Here is a 15451-nt window from a genome sequence, read left to right as displayed (position 1 = left end):
AGTGTCTGGATGATAGACCTTCTAGTTACATATGGGCAATAAAATGTCTTTGCCATTGGCAAAAAACCAACGGATCCTATAAGAATAAAACTTTTCCTAGGAGTGGAGATGTATCTCAGTGATAGACCATTTATCTAACATGTGTGAGGCCCTGGGTTTGACCCCTAATACTACAAAAAAAAAACTTACCCCTTGGAACTCAACACTGATGTTGGAGGCAACATTCTACCAGGTCTACTTCTCTCTTTCTGGAACTAGAGAACAGAGGACAACATTCAACAAGACAGTGTTTTACCTAACTCATATGTCTGCTACACTCTATCTATCAGGGACCATTTCTATGAGTTTTTATTAAGTTCTGCCAGTTGCTGATATAGGAACTATAGTAACGTTTTACCCTTAGCCTGTGGTCTCAGATACCCTATGCCTACAGTCTAATTACCCATCTGACAGACTTCTTGGCCATTGAGATAGCCCTGGTAACATCAGATGATCTCTCACCACTCCAAACCATCCAAAGCAGCAGCTCTCCTTTCTCCTTTCCTGGCCACAGAGATATTTAACCAGCCTCACCCACTCAGAACTCCAGTTTGGGGTCTTCCCACCTATGTCATACTCTTTCAAGAGTTAGCAGTATCTTTCATGACTTACCTAAAACTTCTTCAAGATTTTCCTTTCTTGTTTTTTTGGGGGGGTCTTGTAGCTCTCTCCCTTGTTTTGTTAAAAATGAAAGGTGGAAGTATCTCTTTCCATTATTTTCAATACTCCTGTCCTCTCCTATCAAATCAATTCATTCCTCCATGTCCCTTCCATGGTCTAAAGGTAAATGACAAGATATTGTAGTGGGTAGGCCAGGTTGGCCACATTTTAGAAGGTATTTGTCTTAAAAATACTGAATGGTATTAATGGTTCTCAGCTTGAGATCTTCTGAGATTTTGAAACACAGAGAAAATCCTCTCTTCCTCCTCCTCCTCTTCCTCCTCCACCTGTTCTTCTTCCACTTCCTCTTCCTCCTTCTCCTTTTCCTTCTCTTCTTCCTTTTCTTCCTCTCCTTCCTCTTTTCTTTCTCTCCCCCTTTCTCCCTCAATTTCTCTCCCCCTGTCACCCTCTCTCCTTCCTTCTTTCTTACCCCCTCTCTCTTTCTCTCTTTCCCTCCTTATTTCTTCCTTCCTTTCCTTCTCCCTTTCTCTCCTCTTAAAGGACCTCATAAATTACAAATTGACCTCTAGGAGACATAAATAATATTGAAAGCTCTGGACTTTCCTTTACATTTTCAATGCTGGTAGAATCCTATTCCCATGTCCTCTTGTTCAAAAATCTTAGGAGTGCCGGGCGCTGGTGGCTCACGCCTGTAATCCTAGCTACTCAGGAGGCTGAGATCTGAGGATCGCGGTTCAAAGCCAGCCCGGGCAAGAAAGACCGTGAGACTCCTATCTCCAATAAACCACCAGAAAACCGGAAGTGGCGCTGTAGCTCAAGTGGTAGAGCGCCCGCCTTGAGCTGAAGAGCTGAGGGACAAAGCCCAGGCCCAGAGTTCAAGCCCCACGACCGACAAAAAAAAAAAAAAAAAAAAAAAAATCTTAGGAGTAACTTTGCGCTAAATGTGTTGTAAGAAGACATGCTGTGGTTACCCTAGCTCACTAACTATCCTAGTAGTCATCTGATGATCAAAGAACAAAATTTCCACAAGTTAAATTTTGAATATCAAATTAGCTTTATTTTGATGGTATTCCACCTACGGAATAGAAAGGCACTTGGATGAACTGAGCAGAAGGTGTGGGACTTACACGAAGGAAAAGGCTAAAGAAAGCAAATTAGAGAGCAGATCAAAAGGAAGATTGATTGGTCATTTCAAAATTAGTTTCCTAGGAGGCTACAATGCTTGATAAGAAATGTACTCATTATCTTGCCCATGTAATTGTAATCCCTCTGTACATTATTTTCACAATAAAAAAAAGATAAAATAATTAGTTTCCTAATAGTGTTAAGTAAAGGAGATTCCCTTGTACTGTTAGCTGAAGGAAACTGGATCTATTACTTGGCTGCAGGAAATCTTCTGTTTATTAGAAAATTAGCCCAAAAATTGAGTTCATGTGATACCTAGTATAAATGATTTCATTGTGGCTTGATTTGGTCTGTTGTGGCCAAATGCAAGTGCTAAGTCCAAAATAATGTCCTCCTCTGATCTATCATTACTATAGCTTAGTATCTGCCAGTAAGAAAAAAAAAATTTTTAACTTTTTCCTGGTAGTCTCTCTAAGCGACTACCTTTCTTTAACATGTAAAGTTATCCTTATTCTGAATGATTATTATGATTGTCAGAAGTTATGGTCTAATGACCTAAGCATCTTGCTAATAATTTTAACAATATTTAGAAGAGAATTTTGTCTTTAAAATGATCATGCTACTTGGGGACTGGAGGTATGGCTCAAGTGGAAGAATGCAAACCAAGCAAGCAACTCCAAGCAAGTTTAACACTGTAAGTTTAAAACCCAGTACTAGCAGACAGACAGACCGACAGAGACAGACAGACAGATGATAGATAGATGCATGTATAGATAGATAGATAGTCAGACAGACAGACAGACAGACAGACAGACAGACAGATAGGGTTCCAAAGATAGGCTTTGCATATGAACTTTCCAATTTAATCATGGCTTCCCTGCTTTGTATGTAAGGTAACACTGAGCAGGTGATTTAACCCCCCATACCTCAGTTTCTTTACCTGAAAAATGAGAATGAGAGTAGAACCTATCATTATTGTCAGAATCATGTCTAAGTTATATGTAATAGGCTTAGAGCTAATCTTGGAAAGCAACCTCCCTTGAATAGCAGACAATATAATGCCCTCCTAAAGATGTTGATGTCCACATCATAATCTGTGTTCCCATGTGTTACATGGGCAAGGCTGATTAAGTCTGCAGATGGAATTGCAATTGCTGATCGGCTAACTTGAACCCACGATTATTCTAAATTCCCTCAGTAGGCCCAATGTGGACCATAAAGGGGGAAGAAGAAGATAGGACTAAAAAAGAAAGGTGTCATGAAATGCAAATCTGTTGGCTTTGCAGGTGAAGATAGCAAGAGGCAAGGATGGCAGGCAGCCTCTAGAAGAAGGAGAAAGGAAGGAATTGACTCTCTATGGCCTCCTCTCTAAATGTAGGGATTGGGGATGTTCAGGACATAAGTTTATCATACTTTTTTATAGCATCAATAGAGAACCAATGCAGATATTATCATAATTGTTACTACTTTTACAATATCATGGTAATCATTATAGAAAATGTTGTTGAGGTAATAAAGGGAAAAAACTATGAAAATTATTTAAAATATGAAAACTGTTGGAAATTCATATGTTCCATTTCTTCCATTATCACTAAGAGGAACCTTCAGTCTTGTATTTTACCTTCTTGAATTTTACATGATTTGATGTACTTCATTGCCTGTAATAAAGGGGCCAGCTCTTTCCTTTTGTTGTATAATGTTCTGTTTTTCCATACAATAGAAATCACAGCTCCTAGATGCTTTAGCTACCTAGCACCTTGGGTTTTCTTTCCTCCCTCTGCTTTTAGCAAAATTAAGATCTGAAAGGTGGTGTTTGATTTTATCTTTGGTACAAAAATAGCAACTGTTTTCCATAGCCTTTTGAATCAGAGTTTGTGGAGCATATTGGAGTTGCTGCGACATGCAGGTTTGCAACAACAAAGAACACAAAAGCTGTTCCTGTTAGCCAACAGATTCTGCTTTCCTTCTCATCTGTTGCTCAGATGCTGTTGACTTGGTTTCTTTCTTATTAAAAAAAAAAAGGTTGATTACTCTAAGGGCCTCTTTGAGTAAGATGTAGCTTTAAATATGCATTTTTCTTACACTCTGCATTTCTCTGACACTCTCCTGAAGATGAGATTTTGGCATGGGTTCCACAATTATACCATGCTTGGTGGCACTTGATTGAAGGGGTGAGAACTTATGCTCTTCCCCTCTCTTCTCACCAAACCATGGATTACAAAAGTATGAGATTGGTAGCAGCCACCTTTTGCTGCCTTCTAAAGAACACAGTCGTCTTTTCTTGTATTAACTGTTTCATCTTTATCCAATGTACATAGAAGTACAGTTAAGCTTGTTGATTACTCCAACCTTTGCTTGATCCTACTGAAAAAAGATTTGGGGGGAGGTCCTCTTTTGATTTTTTTTCTGCATGTTGTCCAATTCCAATGTTGTTATAACTAGCTGATTTCAAATTATCTCCTTGCGTAATTCAAGTGTGGATAGGTCATAAATTGTTCTGGGAAAATGTGCATCTGAAAAACCTTGTTTCCTTTGTATGCCCCTTACCTGTGACTGAAAGAGGAGTTTTGTGGCTATGCTACCAATCAGTTTCAGGTCTGTCTGTTCAATTTTGGATATAAATCATGAAATGGCAACTGGCAACATACAGCTCTTTTCATGTTACTGGCTCGTTTTAATATTAACAACTCTGAAGGTTGCCGCCTCATATGAAGTTCTTTTTTTTTTTTGAGATGGAAATCCCTAAAAGGCAAGCAATAATATATGAACAAGGTCATATTTGGGCCTGTATTGGAACACAGGGAAAATAATGCACAATAAAAGTGTTCTGTAACTGCCTTCTTGACAATGCGAGGCTCGCATAGGCACACAGCTGTTGCACAAGATCACAGGATTTTACACACCTTGTCAATTCTTTGCTTTTAGCACTGGGCTTTCCACTCAGCACTGCTGTCTACACCTGTGCCCTGGGCTCTTATGGGCTGGAAGATGGCAGAGGTGCTCACTGCCACCATTCCAGGAAGGTCAGCTATCTGTTAATGTCAGGCTTATTCTACATGTTGGAGCCACTGGAAAACTTGGTAGGTGGGGAGGAACGCAGCATCTCCTGAACTCAGTCATTGGTGTAAATAATGTTTTGTAGCTTGCATCTAGCAGGAAACCTTGGTGAGAAATACAGAGCCTATACAGCTATCTCAGGTCAAGGTGTTTAAATACTTCCACTATTGTGTATGACTTTTCTGGGCATCACACTCTTTATAACCCTGTTCTGTCCAAAAGGTGGTCCATGGCTCCTGTAATCAGTGGGCAGAACTCAAACTTTTCAATAGACAAGTTCATTGCCTAGCATCTGTGTTCCCAGAGATGTCTTGTAGTCAAGGTATATTTCTACCTGGGCTATGATAATGTCTCGTGTGGAAAACCCAGAGGTCTTTCCCCATCCTTTAGTTATTTAATAACCTTGTTGATCCCCATAAACTTTCAATAAAATTCTGATTTGTGTTTCCATGCCTATGTTGGTAGCTGCTGACCCTTTGAAAAAAGCCTTGAACTATCAACTTCTTCTGGACACTGCTTGAAAAAGCTTGAAGTAGTTGAAGTACTTTCCCTTTCTACACCTCTTACAAGATCGGTCTCTAAAAGTGATCATGCCTAGTTAACTCCTAGACAGAGTCACAGTAACCCCTGCCAAGGGGAACACATTTCTGTGTATCAAGTGTGTTTGCCCACTGACATTTGATGAATAACCCTTACTGAATGTTTCTTCATTGCCAAGCATACTCACAATTATTCTTTCATTTATTCAGCAATTTTTTCTAAAGTTACATTTTATAACAGGTGCTTTTCTAGGCACTGAATATAGAGGAACAAAGTACTTGCTTTCATACATCTCCATCTTCATAAACAAAAGGCAAATCATGGATGAAGTAGAGGTTTTGTGAACTCTTTAATACAATGAAAAGCAAAATATCACATGGAAACTCTTTTCCCAATGGATTTATATTTACCTAGGGACAGGACGGAAATTCTCCAAGTTCACTTAAGATGATACAGGAACAAAGCAGCCTTATTACCTTGAGATAATCAGTGACCAATTTATATGCTACTAAACAAGCCATGCAGGTCATGCTGTCCTGGAATTTCCATTCCAGTGAAGGGGAGAGAATAAACGACTAACCCCAAATAACTGAGATTATTTCAGATTGCAGTAGGTGCTATGAAGAAGGTAAGGCAGAAAGGCTGGTGTCATCTCACCCTGGGAACTGTCTAACAGCTGAACAGAGTGCATCTGCCCAAGCTGCACTGAATTTTCAGCAGATATGTTATCAGAACTTAGCACACTGTGCTATGAAAGGCGAATTACTTGATGCCTGCTTTCTTCTTTTTTTCTCTTTTTGCAGCATATGAATATGGGAAGTTATTTTTAAACCAACTTCACATAAAGCTATAACAACCACAAAAGAGAAAAACTGTGTCTGTTTAGGGCATAAAGCTCGATCATAGCCAAGTATACTATCTAAAGGCAGCTGTCTGCAGTGTGTCTGGTGAGCTTGATTCACTGATGTTTGTGTCAGCTCCATTCCTCTTGGACTATTAGGTAGATATTCTTTATTATTATTATTTCACTCGGCTAGATGAGCACACCTTGAAGTGACCTGCTTCAACTTCTTCAGAGTGAAGCATGCAGAAAGATTTAAACCCTGAACTTTAAAGACAAAGAGATTTTTTTTAAGAAGGTGGGCATCCGTTTTTCATTTTTAAATTTCCCTCATTTTATTCTAAAATATACTATATATTTTCTTTAAACTACAGGAACTCTAAATAAAGGCATTCTGCCCTGAGTTGTTTTATAAGTACATACATATACACTCATAAACCCTCCAGTATCTCCACAGATAACACAGCCATTACCACCACCAATTAGTACTGAACCTAGTTAAAAATCTGTACCTTATAAGTTCTGTGACCTTCACTAATCTCTGACTTTAAATTTCCTCATCAGTAACTAGATACAATACCCAGTCTCTCCAACATTGTGACTTTTTTGGGGGTGGGGGGTGAGGGGAAAGGGAGGGTCGGTCAAGGTGCTTGAAGTCAGGACATAGGCATACTCCCTGAGCTCTTTTGCTCAACGCAAGCGCTCTACCATTTTGAGCCACAGCTCCACTTCCATTTTTCTGGTAGTTAATTGGAAATAAGAGTCTCATGGACTTTCCTGTCCGGGATGGCTTTAAACCTAAATCCTCAGATCTCAGCCTCCTTAGTAGCTATGATTGCAGGCTTGAGCCACCATCACTTGGCTCAACATTGCAACATTTAAGTTAAATGGTTTATATAGCAAAGACATCTATATAGTGCCTAACTTGATAAGAAATTAGTTCTTATTCTTTAAGTTGGCAAGTAGAAATTGCATATATTTAGCATACAATGTGCGACTTTGACATATATATGCATTGTTAGATAGCGAAAACATACTAATATATACATTACCTCACAGAATTATCTTTTCTGTGTATATAGTGAAGACTTAAGATCTACTCAGTGTGGGCTGGGAAGGTGGCTCAGTGGTAGAGTGCTTGCCTTGCATGCATGAGGCCCTGGGTTCGATTCCTCAGCACCACATAAGCAGAAAAAGCCGGAAGTGGGGCTGAGGCTCAAGTGGTAGAGCGCTAGCCTTCAGCTGAAGAGCTGAGGCACAGCGCCCAGGCCCAGAGTTCAAGCCCCATAACCGACAAAAAAAAAAAAAAAAGATCTACTCAGTGCTTTTCAATTATACAATATATTGTTATAAAGTAGAAGCACCAGAGTATATAATAGATCTCTTGAACACATAATAACATGTTTCCAACACATGACCAACAACAGCTTTCTTTCTAATCCTCCTAGTCCTTGCCTACATTTGTAATAACCTTTCATATGTATGTGCCAGTACTGGGATTGGAACTCAGGGCCTCAAGTGCTGTCCCTCAGCCTTTCAGCTCAAGGATAGCACTCTACCACTTGAGCCACAGCACCACTTCTGGCCTTTTTTTTGCTAATGTGGTGCTGAGGAATCGAACCCAGGGCCTCATGAGTGCAAAGCAAGTGCTCTACCACTGAGCCACCTTCCCAACCCCTGTACTTCCAAGTCTTTTGGGTCATTAACTGAAGATAAGAGTCTCATGAACTTTTCTGCCCAGAATAGCTTCAAACAAAGATTCTCAGATCTTAGCCTCCTGCATATCTAGGATTACAGGATGAGCCACCAATGCCTGGCTGGTAATAACCATTTTATTCTATTTCTTTGAGTTCTATCAACTTATATAAATACATAGGGCAATTGTTTTCTTGAACCTTTCTTACGTCATATAGCATACTGTCTTCTAGATTTATCCATGTTATTCACAAATGACAAGATTGTCTCTTTTGTTTTTTGTTGTTATTTTTTTAGTGTGTGTGTGTGTGTGTGTGTGTGTGTGTGTGTGTGTGTGTGTGTGTGTGTACGCGCATACATGTGCATGTGCCTGTGCACCATTCTAAGTGCTTAAACACGGGGCTTAGGCACTGCCTGAAAGCTTTTGAAATCAAGGCTAGCCCTTTACCACTTGAGCCACAGCTCATTTCCAGCTTTCTGGTAGTTAATTCGAGATAAGAGTCTCAGGATTTTTCCTGCCTAGTCTAGCTTCAAACAGTCATCCTCAGATATCTGCCACCTGAGTAGCTAAGATTATAAGCATGAACCACCAGCACCATGCTCCAGATTTCCTCTTTTTAAAGTTTAAATAGTGTGAGAGTGTGTGCACTATGTTTTCTTTATCCAATTATCATTTGGATACAAAAGTTGTCACCACTTGTTGGCTATTGTGAGTATTGCTGCAAACAACCTAGGACCTCAGATGTCTCTTCATTTCCTTTGGACACATGCCAAGAAGTGGTATAGATGAATATGGTGGTTTGATTTTGAATTGCTTAAAACAACTTCCATACTATTTTCTATCATGGCTTCACTAATTTACATTCTCATCAACAGGGTTCAAGGTTGTTGTTTTTTTTTTCCCCTCCAAATTTTTACCAATGCTTTCTCTATTCTCTTTTTTCATAAGTTTGAAGTGACAGTTCATTGTGGTTTAGATTTACATTTCCCTAATGATTAGTAATGTTGAATTTTTTTCATATACCTGTCAGTCATTTGAATATCTTCTTTTAGGAAACAATAAGAATTACTTGCTTTTTCTCCCCCCTGCGGCTCCACTCTAGACAGCCAAAACCACCAGATTTTACCACTATTATCTCGAGGAAGACACACTTGGAGCTCACACATATTTATTGCTTTAGTTTTCCTCTAAGTTATTTTTGTATCCAGATGGGCATAACTACTTTTCCTTTCACCTGAATGATTTTAACATAATAAACTGCAAGAAGAAATGACATAGCTCAAATCATTTGATCACTTATATTACATGCTCTGGGTCACTCCTTTCTAAATGTAACCATCAACTATTTCCAGGCTTGGAATTGCTGAATACAAATGGAAAATAGACTGAAATGGAGAAAAGGTTTTAATTTTGTCTTCAATCCACCACCACCCCCAACTTCCTTTTGTAAGTTTCAGCCCAGAGTATATGGAAGTGTTGTAGATTTGATACTCTTAATGATGGCTCATAGTTATTTCATCAGGCTGCCCCAAAGTTGTCCTGATATATTACTCACAAAGATACATTTTGACTTGATTTTTAAATTAGGTTAGATAGAGATGGAATTCTTAAGTCACCGGGGGAACATGACATCTGTCATACATTTGTCCTCTTTACCTTGATCCCTGAACAGCAGCTATGAGCCTCGTCCACAATAAACGTAATGTGGCCTTAGCCTGTCATTACCTCTTTCCGGATAGAGCTTGTAAATGTCTGGATATACCTTCAACTTTATGGGTATGAAAGGGAACCCAGCAAATGTGGCCAGGATAATGAAATTTTAACAGTCATTTCCCCACAGGCAAAAGGCCACCAACCAGCCAGAGGTGGGATGCTTTGCTTCATGAAGTACAGGCTAGTTTGAAATAATGAAATTTCAGATGAAAACTGAAAGCCAGAGTAGGTCAAAGTTCTTAATTCAGCTATAACTTAGATATAGAAATCCATGGAAAAGAGTACCTTGCAGTTCAGGGTTAAAATGGCTGCACATATTGAGCCTGTGAGAAATAGAAGATTGTGGGGGGAAAAAACAAATTTGTATGTCAAAGGCTACTATACCACAGACCTAGACATCCATCCTTCTCTTGGATGATCTAATTGCAGAGGAAAAGAAAGAGATAGAAAAAGCCCATCAGGGTTTAGTTGGGTTCAGTTTTTGTCATTTTGGTAACTCTGAAATTTCTCTTTATTTTATCTTAAATTATTTACTTTGTCTTCCATAATACCAGCCATGAGTATTCTGCTTTTTTTGTTTTGTTAATTTGCCCATTTTCTTTTGAGCTAAGTGCCCTAGCAACTTTAATTTTTCATTTGGGTGCAGAAGAGCAGTGACCCTTTTTTCATTATTACAATGATCACAGGCCAGGACTTGGAAAGCTGCTTTTTATGACCAGCAGCACTGAGCCTGTAATGGAATTGCAAAGTAGAGGGTGTAATATACTGATATTGACTGCCATTAAACCCAGTGGTGTGATAGCCGATCATATTTATATATTTACATATTATACAACATAGCATCCGTTGGCTCTCAGCTAAGCACCAGAGAGGAAAATTAGCACCATAATGTGGATAGATTATGAACATGGGAATGTAAAGTGTGAGAGAGTGTTGTGAGAACAGGGCAAGCGATAAAAGTGATGGAGATACATGCAAGAATTACTAACGGAAAAGTCAAGTATAAATTAAATTTGGATCAAACACATTTCAGATTCTTTGGCCAGCATTTATTTCTTAACTAAAAGAGGACCCAGAGACAGATGGGCTCCTCATCTGATGAGCTGAGCGCAGAGACAAATGAGTCGCTGGGATGCCCAGCATGCAGACTTGGTTTGGAATATCGCTTTAATAATTTTTTTCAGCTGTCAGGCATGTCTGCAAATGTTTTGTTTACCCTTCTGTTTTTCTGAGTATGTGTTCCTTGAGGGGTGTGGGACTTGTATGAACATAATTAACAGGACAATGTATGGAAACCTTGTTTCCAAATTCATTTTAAAGTCTGATTGCTTTTTCATAGCCTTCCTTGCTTGCCTTGGTCATCTTGATGACTCTCTAGTACTTGTTTTGAGCTATTCAAAACAGGATGATTTGATCTTTTTGCTTGCATATCACAGTAAAAAAAAAAAAAAGGATCCTATAGAGTATCAACCAAAGGACTTATTTGTTTCATTAGGGTTCCTTCTCTTCTTCATGTGCGTGCACAACGTCCCATTATATTAATGTGAATTTAAAAAAAACACTGATTGAGAATAGACTACTTCATCTCATTACTTTCCTTGGATAATGAGGTTTAGATATGTTAACAGATCAGAACAAAAGTCCCGTGGCTTAACTTTTAAAGAAATTGATATGCTAAAGAGAACCTTTCACAGACACTATAATGGAAGGGACATGTGCATAAATAAACTTCATTAGCATTTAAGGTGAAATATAATAATTTAAGATGTTGGATTGATAAAATGCAAAGGATTTCCTAATGGACCTATTTGCATACTCATATTAAATAACTAATAAAGCATACTAACAACAGCTTTATTCATGTCTATAAACACTTGTAAGTTCTTAGTGAAACTCTATTTGCCTCATTTGTCCCCTGCATAGCACAATGTCATGTCCTTGTGGGGTGTTTACTTAATACTATTAGATAATGACATGTATAGATTTACTAATTTGCTTACGGTGGGGAAAATGGAATAAAGCCTTTTGTTAAGCACCTTTTGTCTGAGAACTTCAGTTTACTAGCATCCATCTGTATGATGTGTGGGAGGGGAATGTGGCAAACAAGGGCTACTTGCAGATGGTCTCTAAGAGGTGAGGCAGTCTGTCTAGAGCCAGACTTTGAACTAGTAATGACTCTGAGACTCCTCCTGATTGCTGCTACCATTGTATTAGCATCTGAAGATGCATGGACACCAGCCATAATTCTCTGTGTTCTCCATACACCATGTAGAATCTGTATTTATTTTTTGCCATCTATTGGATTTTCCTACTGAAGGCAATGTCACAATAGCAATCTAATAATATGAGCTGCTTCATAATTAAGTGAAGAGCTTTGAATCTCCAGCATAGTAACAGTAATTGTTACTACAGCAAAAAGACTTCCCAGAACAATTAAAAACAGAAAGGCGATACCCAAATGGAAAAGTGGATAGGAGATATACAAATATTATTGGGTTGTACATCTTGGATTATTACCTCAAACATATTAAATAACGTCCATCAGGATTTTTAGAGACAATCCAATTTTGTCAAGCTATCAGTTTGTCATTTTTGTACAAAAACACCACTGCAGCCTTACCTTCAACATGTCTGAAATCAAATTCAAAATCTGCCCTGCTAAGTCACCGGCCTGTCCTGACATCCCTAGTTATGTTTGAGGCAGGAATTTCATAACATCTAGGTTGCCTCCTCCTCCCAGCCCCCACCCTTACATGAGCCAACAACCCTATTGATATTTGCAAAATGGCTCTGTCACACACATCTGTACCTCTTGTCTGTTTCTACTGCTACCACACTAATTCAGTCTGTTATTTCTAATGCCATTATTGCAATCGCCTCCCAAATAATTACCCTACTTCATTTCTTCATTCTAGTTCTTCTTAGCATAGTTAGTCTTTGCTATGTTTCATGAACACATCAGAATGCAATGTAACAGTGGTGGAGAACAGGGCTGAAATCATTCTACCTGGCTTCAAAACTCAGTTTTGCATCTTTTTGACCATCAGTCCTTAAACAGCCATTTAACCACCCTATGTCTCCAATTCCTCCCTTGTGAATTAGAACAAACGTATGATTTACTTAATAGAAGTAAATTGCTGTGAGGATGAATAAGATTAAGTAAAATGTGTTTGACAAACAGGAAGTACTTCAAATACAACCTATACTCATAGCATTTTGCTATAGAAATTAAGATGTTTCTTAATTACCCATTGGTTTTTCAAATCTGATTGTACCCTGGAAGCATCCCTAGAACTTGCTAAAATGAGATATCTTGACCTCATAGTCAAAAATTCTAATCCATGTAGCTTCATATGGGGCTCAGGAGTCTCTCAGGAGACTCCTAGCCAGTTTGAGGGACCTCCATTTGGGAGCCAGTGTCTCATGAAATTGTATACTCTTTAATCTGCCATCCCATACCCTCAGTTCTTATTCTATTTTTCTTACTGTTTTTTTGTTTTACTCTTTATCTCTACAAACGATTCACTCTAAACAGGTTAATCCAGTTACTGCTACCTCACAAGAAACTTTGTTAAGCCCTTGGGTAGGGAACCTGCTCATAGAATGGTCTTCCTTCTCTTCTTCTTTTCCAGGTTTTCTGTGCCAGGTTTTGGAGGCCCCTGTGAAGCCCCATTTCATTTACCAATCCTGTGAGTTGCATTTCTCTTCTTGTCAAAGTTCTTCCTTTTGGTTCAGCAGTACTGGGGTTTGAATTCAGGACCTTGTCAAACACTCTACCATTTGAGCCATGCCCCAAGCTTTCCATGTTTTTGTTTTCAAATAGTGTCTTGCACTTGTTTGAGCCAGCCAAGACCACAATCTTCCTACTAGTATTTTCCCATGCATCACTACCATACCCAGCTTTGAGATGGAGCTGGGAGAGTCTCTTAAACTTTTTTGCACAGATTAGCTTTGAACTGCTTTCCTCCAAATCTCAGAATCCTGAGTAGCTGGGATCAAAGGCATGAGCCTCGATAACCCATCTCTCATCAGAATTCTTTATAAATGACTTGAGTTTTTTTTTTCCTGTGAACTTCTCATTGGCTGGCTTGGCATGTAGTTTGAGTTCTCTATTTCTGCCTTATGTCCTCAATGAGGTGGTAAATTCCTTTAAGCAAAGGCATCTTCTCTCATGCTTTTCAGAACTTTAGCCTTTAACAAACTTTAGCTAATTGACTGCCTGGCTTATATATTGTGCTAATTGGAGTAGACACATTTGGATATTAATATGTTGTGCCCTTTAGCCATTCTAGGTAGTAGTATTGAAAATAATGAAACAGTAGAAGCGGTTCAATTTTTTTTTAAGGAGTGAACTGTATGGGGAGTTAATTTCTTTTCAATTTCTGTTTGAAGAAAAGGTTGAAGGATAAGTTAACTGGAAATAGAACCAGCTGTTCTCCTTTTCCAGTGAGAACAGGACTGGGAAAAAAATGGGCCAAAATCCCTAACAGTGAAAATGAGGCTGGATATAAAAAGGAAAGTAGTTCTTAAGCACTGGAATGAGGTTTCCAAACAGGCTGGATCATAACCTCCCTGAAGTACTTTAAAAGTAAGAAGGATAAATATTCATCTAAATGAAGTGTCAAAAAAATTGCTAATCAGTTCATTACTGGAATATCTATTAAATACTACTCCTGGGAAACCCAGAAAAAAATATATACAAGATGATCCCCCTACTTAAACTCGATGCCTAATTAAGATGACCTATAAATATGAAATTATTAGCAATGGAAGTTGGATTTAGATTTAAGAGCTAAATTGTGAGGTTATGACCATCATTGTGGTTGAAATTCAGATGTGTATCCTTTAGCTCCTCTCTAGCTCTGAAGAATTTTCTGATGTTGTTTTAACAAATGGATTTTCAATATCCCTTCACAGATGGAAATTCTCTAGTCTTTTCTGAAATAATTTATTCAATACTATGGAGCAAACAGTCATGTTGTAATATGGATAAAGCCAATCTCTCTTTTTTTCTGAGAACTTTTTCATTTACTCAACAAATATCACTTGCTTAATAAGTGTGGTCCCAGGGTTCTGTAGCAAATTACCACAGAGAACCACTCAAATGTGTTTTCATTCATTCTATCCAGGACCCAAAGCCTTTCTTCAACATGGGCCTGGCATAGAGCTTCTAAGTTGTTGTTTTAGTTTGGGATCTCACTTGTACTCACTCAGTTTGCTTACTGCAGCCAAACCTCCAACCCAGCTTTTAACTGTTTATTTTGAAGATTGAATCTCATGCATTTTTCTTTTCATGCTTGCTTCAAACTGTGATCCTCCAGATTTCAATCTCCTGAGTAGCTAGTAATATATGCATGAACCACTGGTACCCACATAATTATTAAAGTGATATGAAATTTACTAAACCTGTTCAGATTCTAAGAGCATTCCCAATTGCTATGAAACCATCCAACCACCATATTGCTGTGTCTTGACATCTAGCTTTGGCTCTGTTACTTCCCTTCTTTAATGAAGGCTTTTCTTTGTCTGTGAGATGCAGACTCTAATTTCATTGCACTATGTGTATAAAATATCAATGTGATCATTAACTACTTGGCCATTGGTTGAAATTGACTAGCATAGAGATGTGTCTTTGGGCTAAAAGAAAGAATGGTTACTAAAAAAGTCCTTTCTCAGTGTGCCCCTTGGTCTGAATCATAATGATCAGTCATCTCAGTTTAAGCATTGAAAGTTCCTCCTCAGTTTTAAGCAACCCAGGATAGCTGATCACCCTAGAATGAATTCATAAATGTGTGTCTGAGCTGTCATCTCTCTCCCAG

General features: G+C 38.5%; 1 protein-coding gene across 2 annotated transcripts in view; it reads left to right on the top strand.

Annotated features, from left to right (window-relative positions):
• Positions 1 to 15451, top strand: part of Pard3b (par-3 family cell polarity regulator beta) — a 990481-nt gene that overhangs the window by 666843 nt on the left and 308187 nt on the right. Inside the window, exon 19 of one of the 2 annotated variants that reach the window (XM_070018756.1) lies at positions 13265 to 13321. The exons of the other annotated variant lie outside the window; for it this stretch is intronic. Within the exon in view, the coding sequence (XP_069874857.1) occupies positions 13265 to 13321 (57 nt within the window). The remainder of the gene's footprint in view (positions 1 to 13264; positions 13322 to 15451) is intronic. 2 annotated transcript variants of the gene reach the window in all.

The sequence above is a fragment of the Dipodomys merriami genome, unplaced genomic scaffold (assembly GCF_024711535.1).
Source record: "Dipodomys merriami isolate MVZ:Mamm:240054 unplaced genomic scaffold, mDipMer1.0.p SCAF_1, whole genome shotgun sequence".
Classification (NCBI taxonomy): Eukaryota; Metazoa; Chordata; class Mammalia; order Rodentia; family Heteromyidae; genus Dipodomys; species Dipodomys merriami.
Note: the sequence above shows the minus strand (reverse complement) of the source record. Positions and strands in the feature narration are given on the sequence as shown.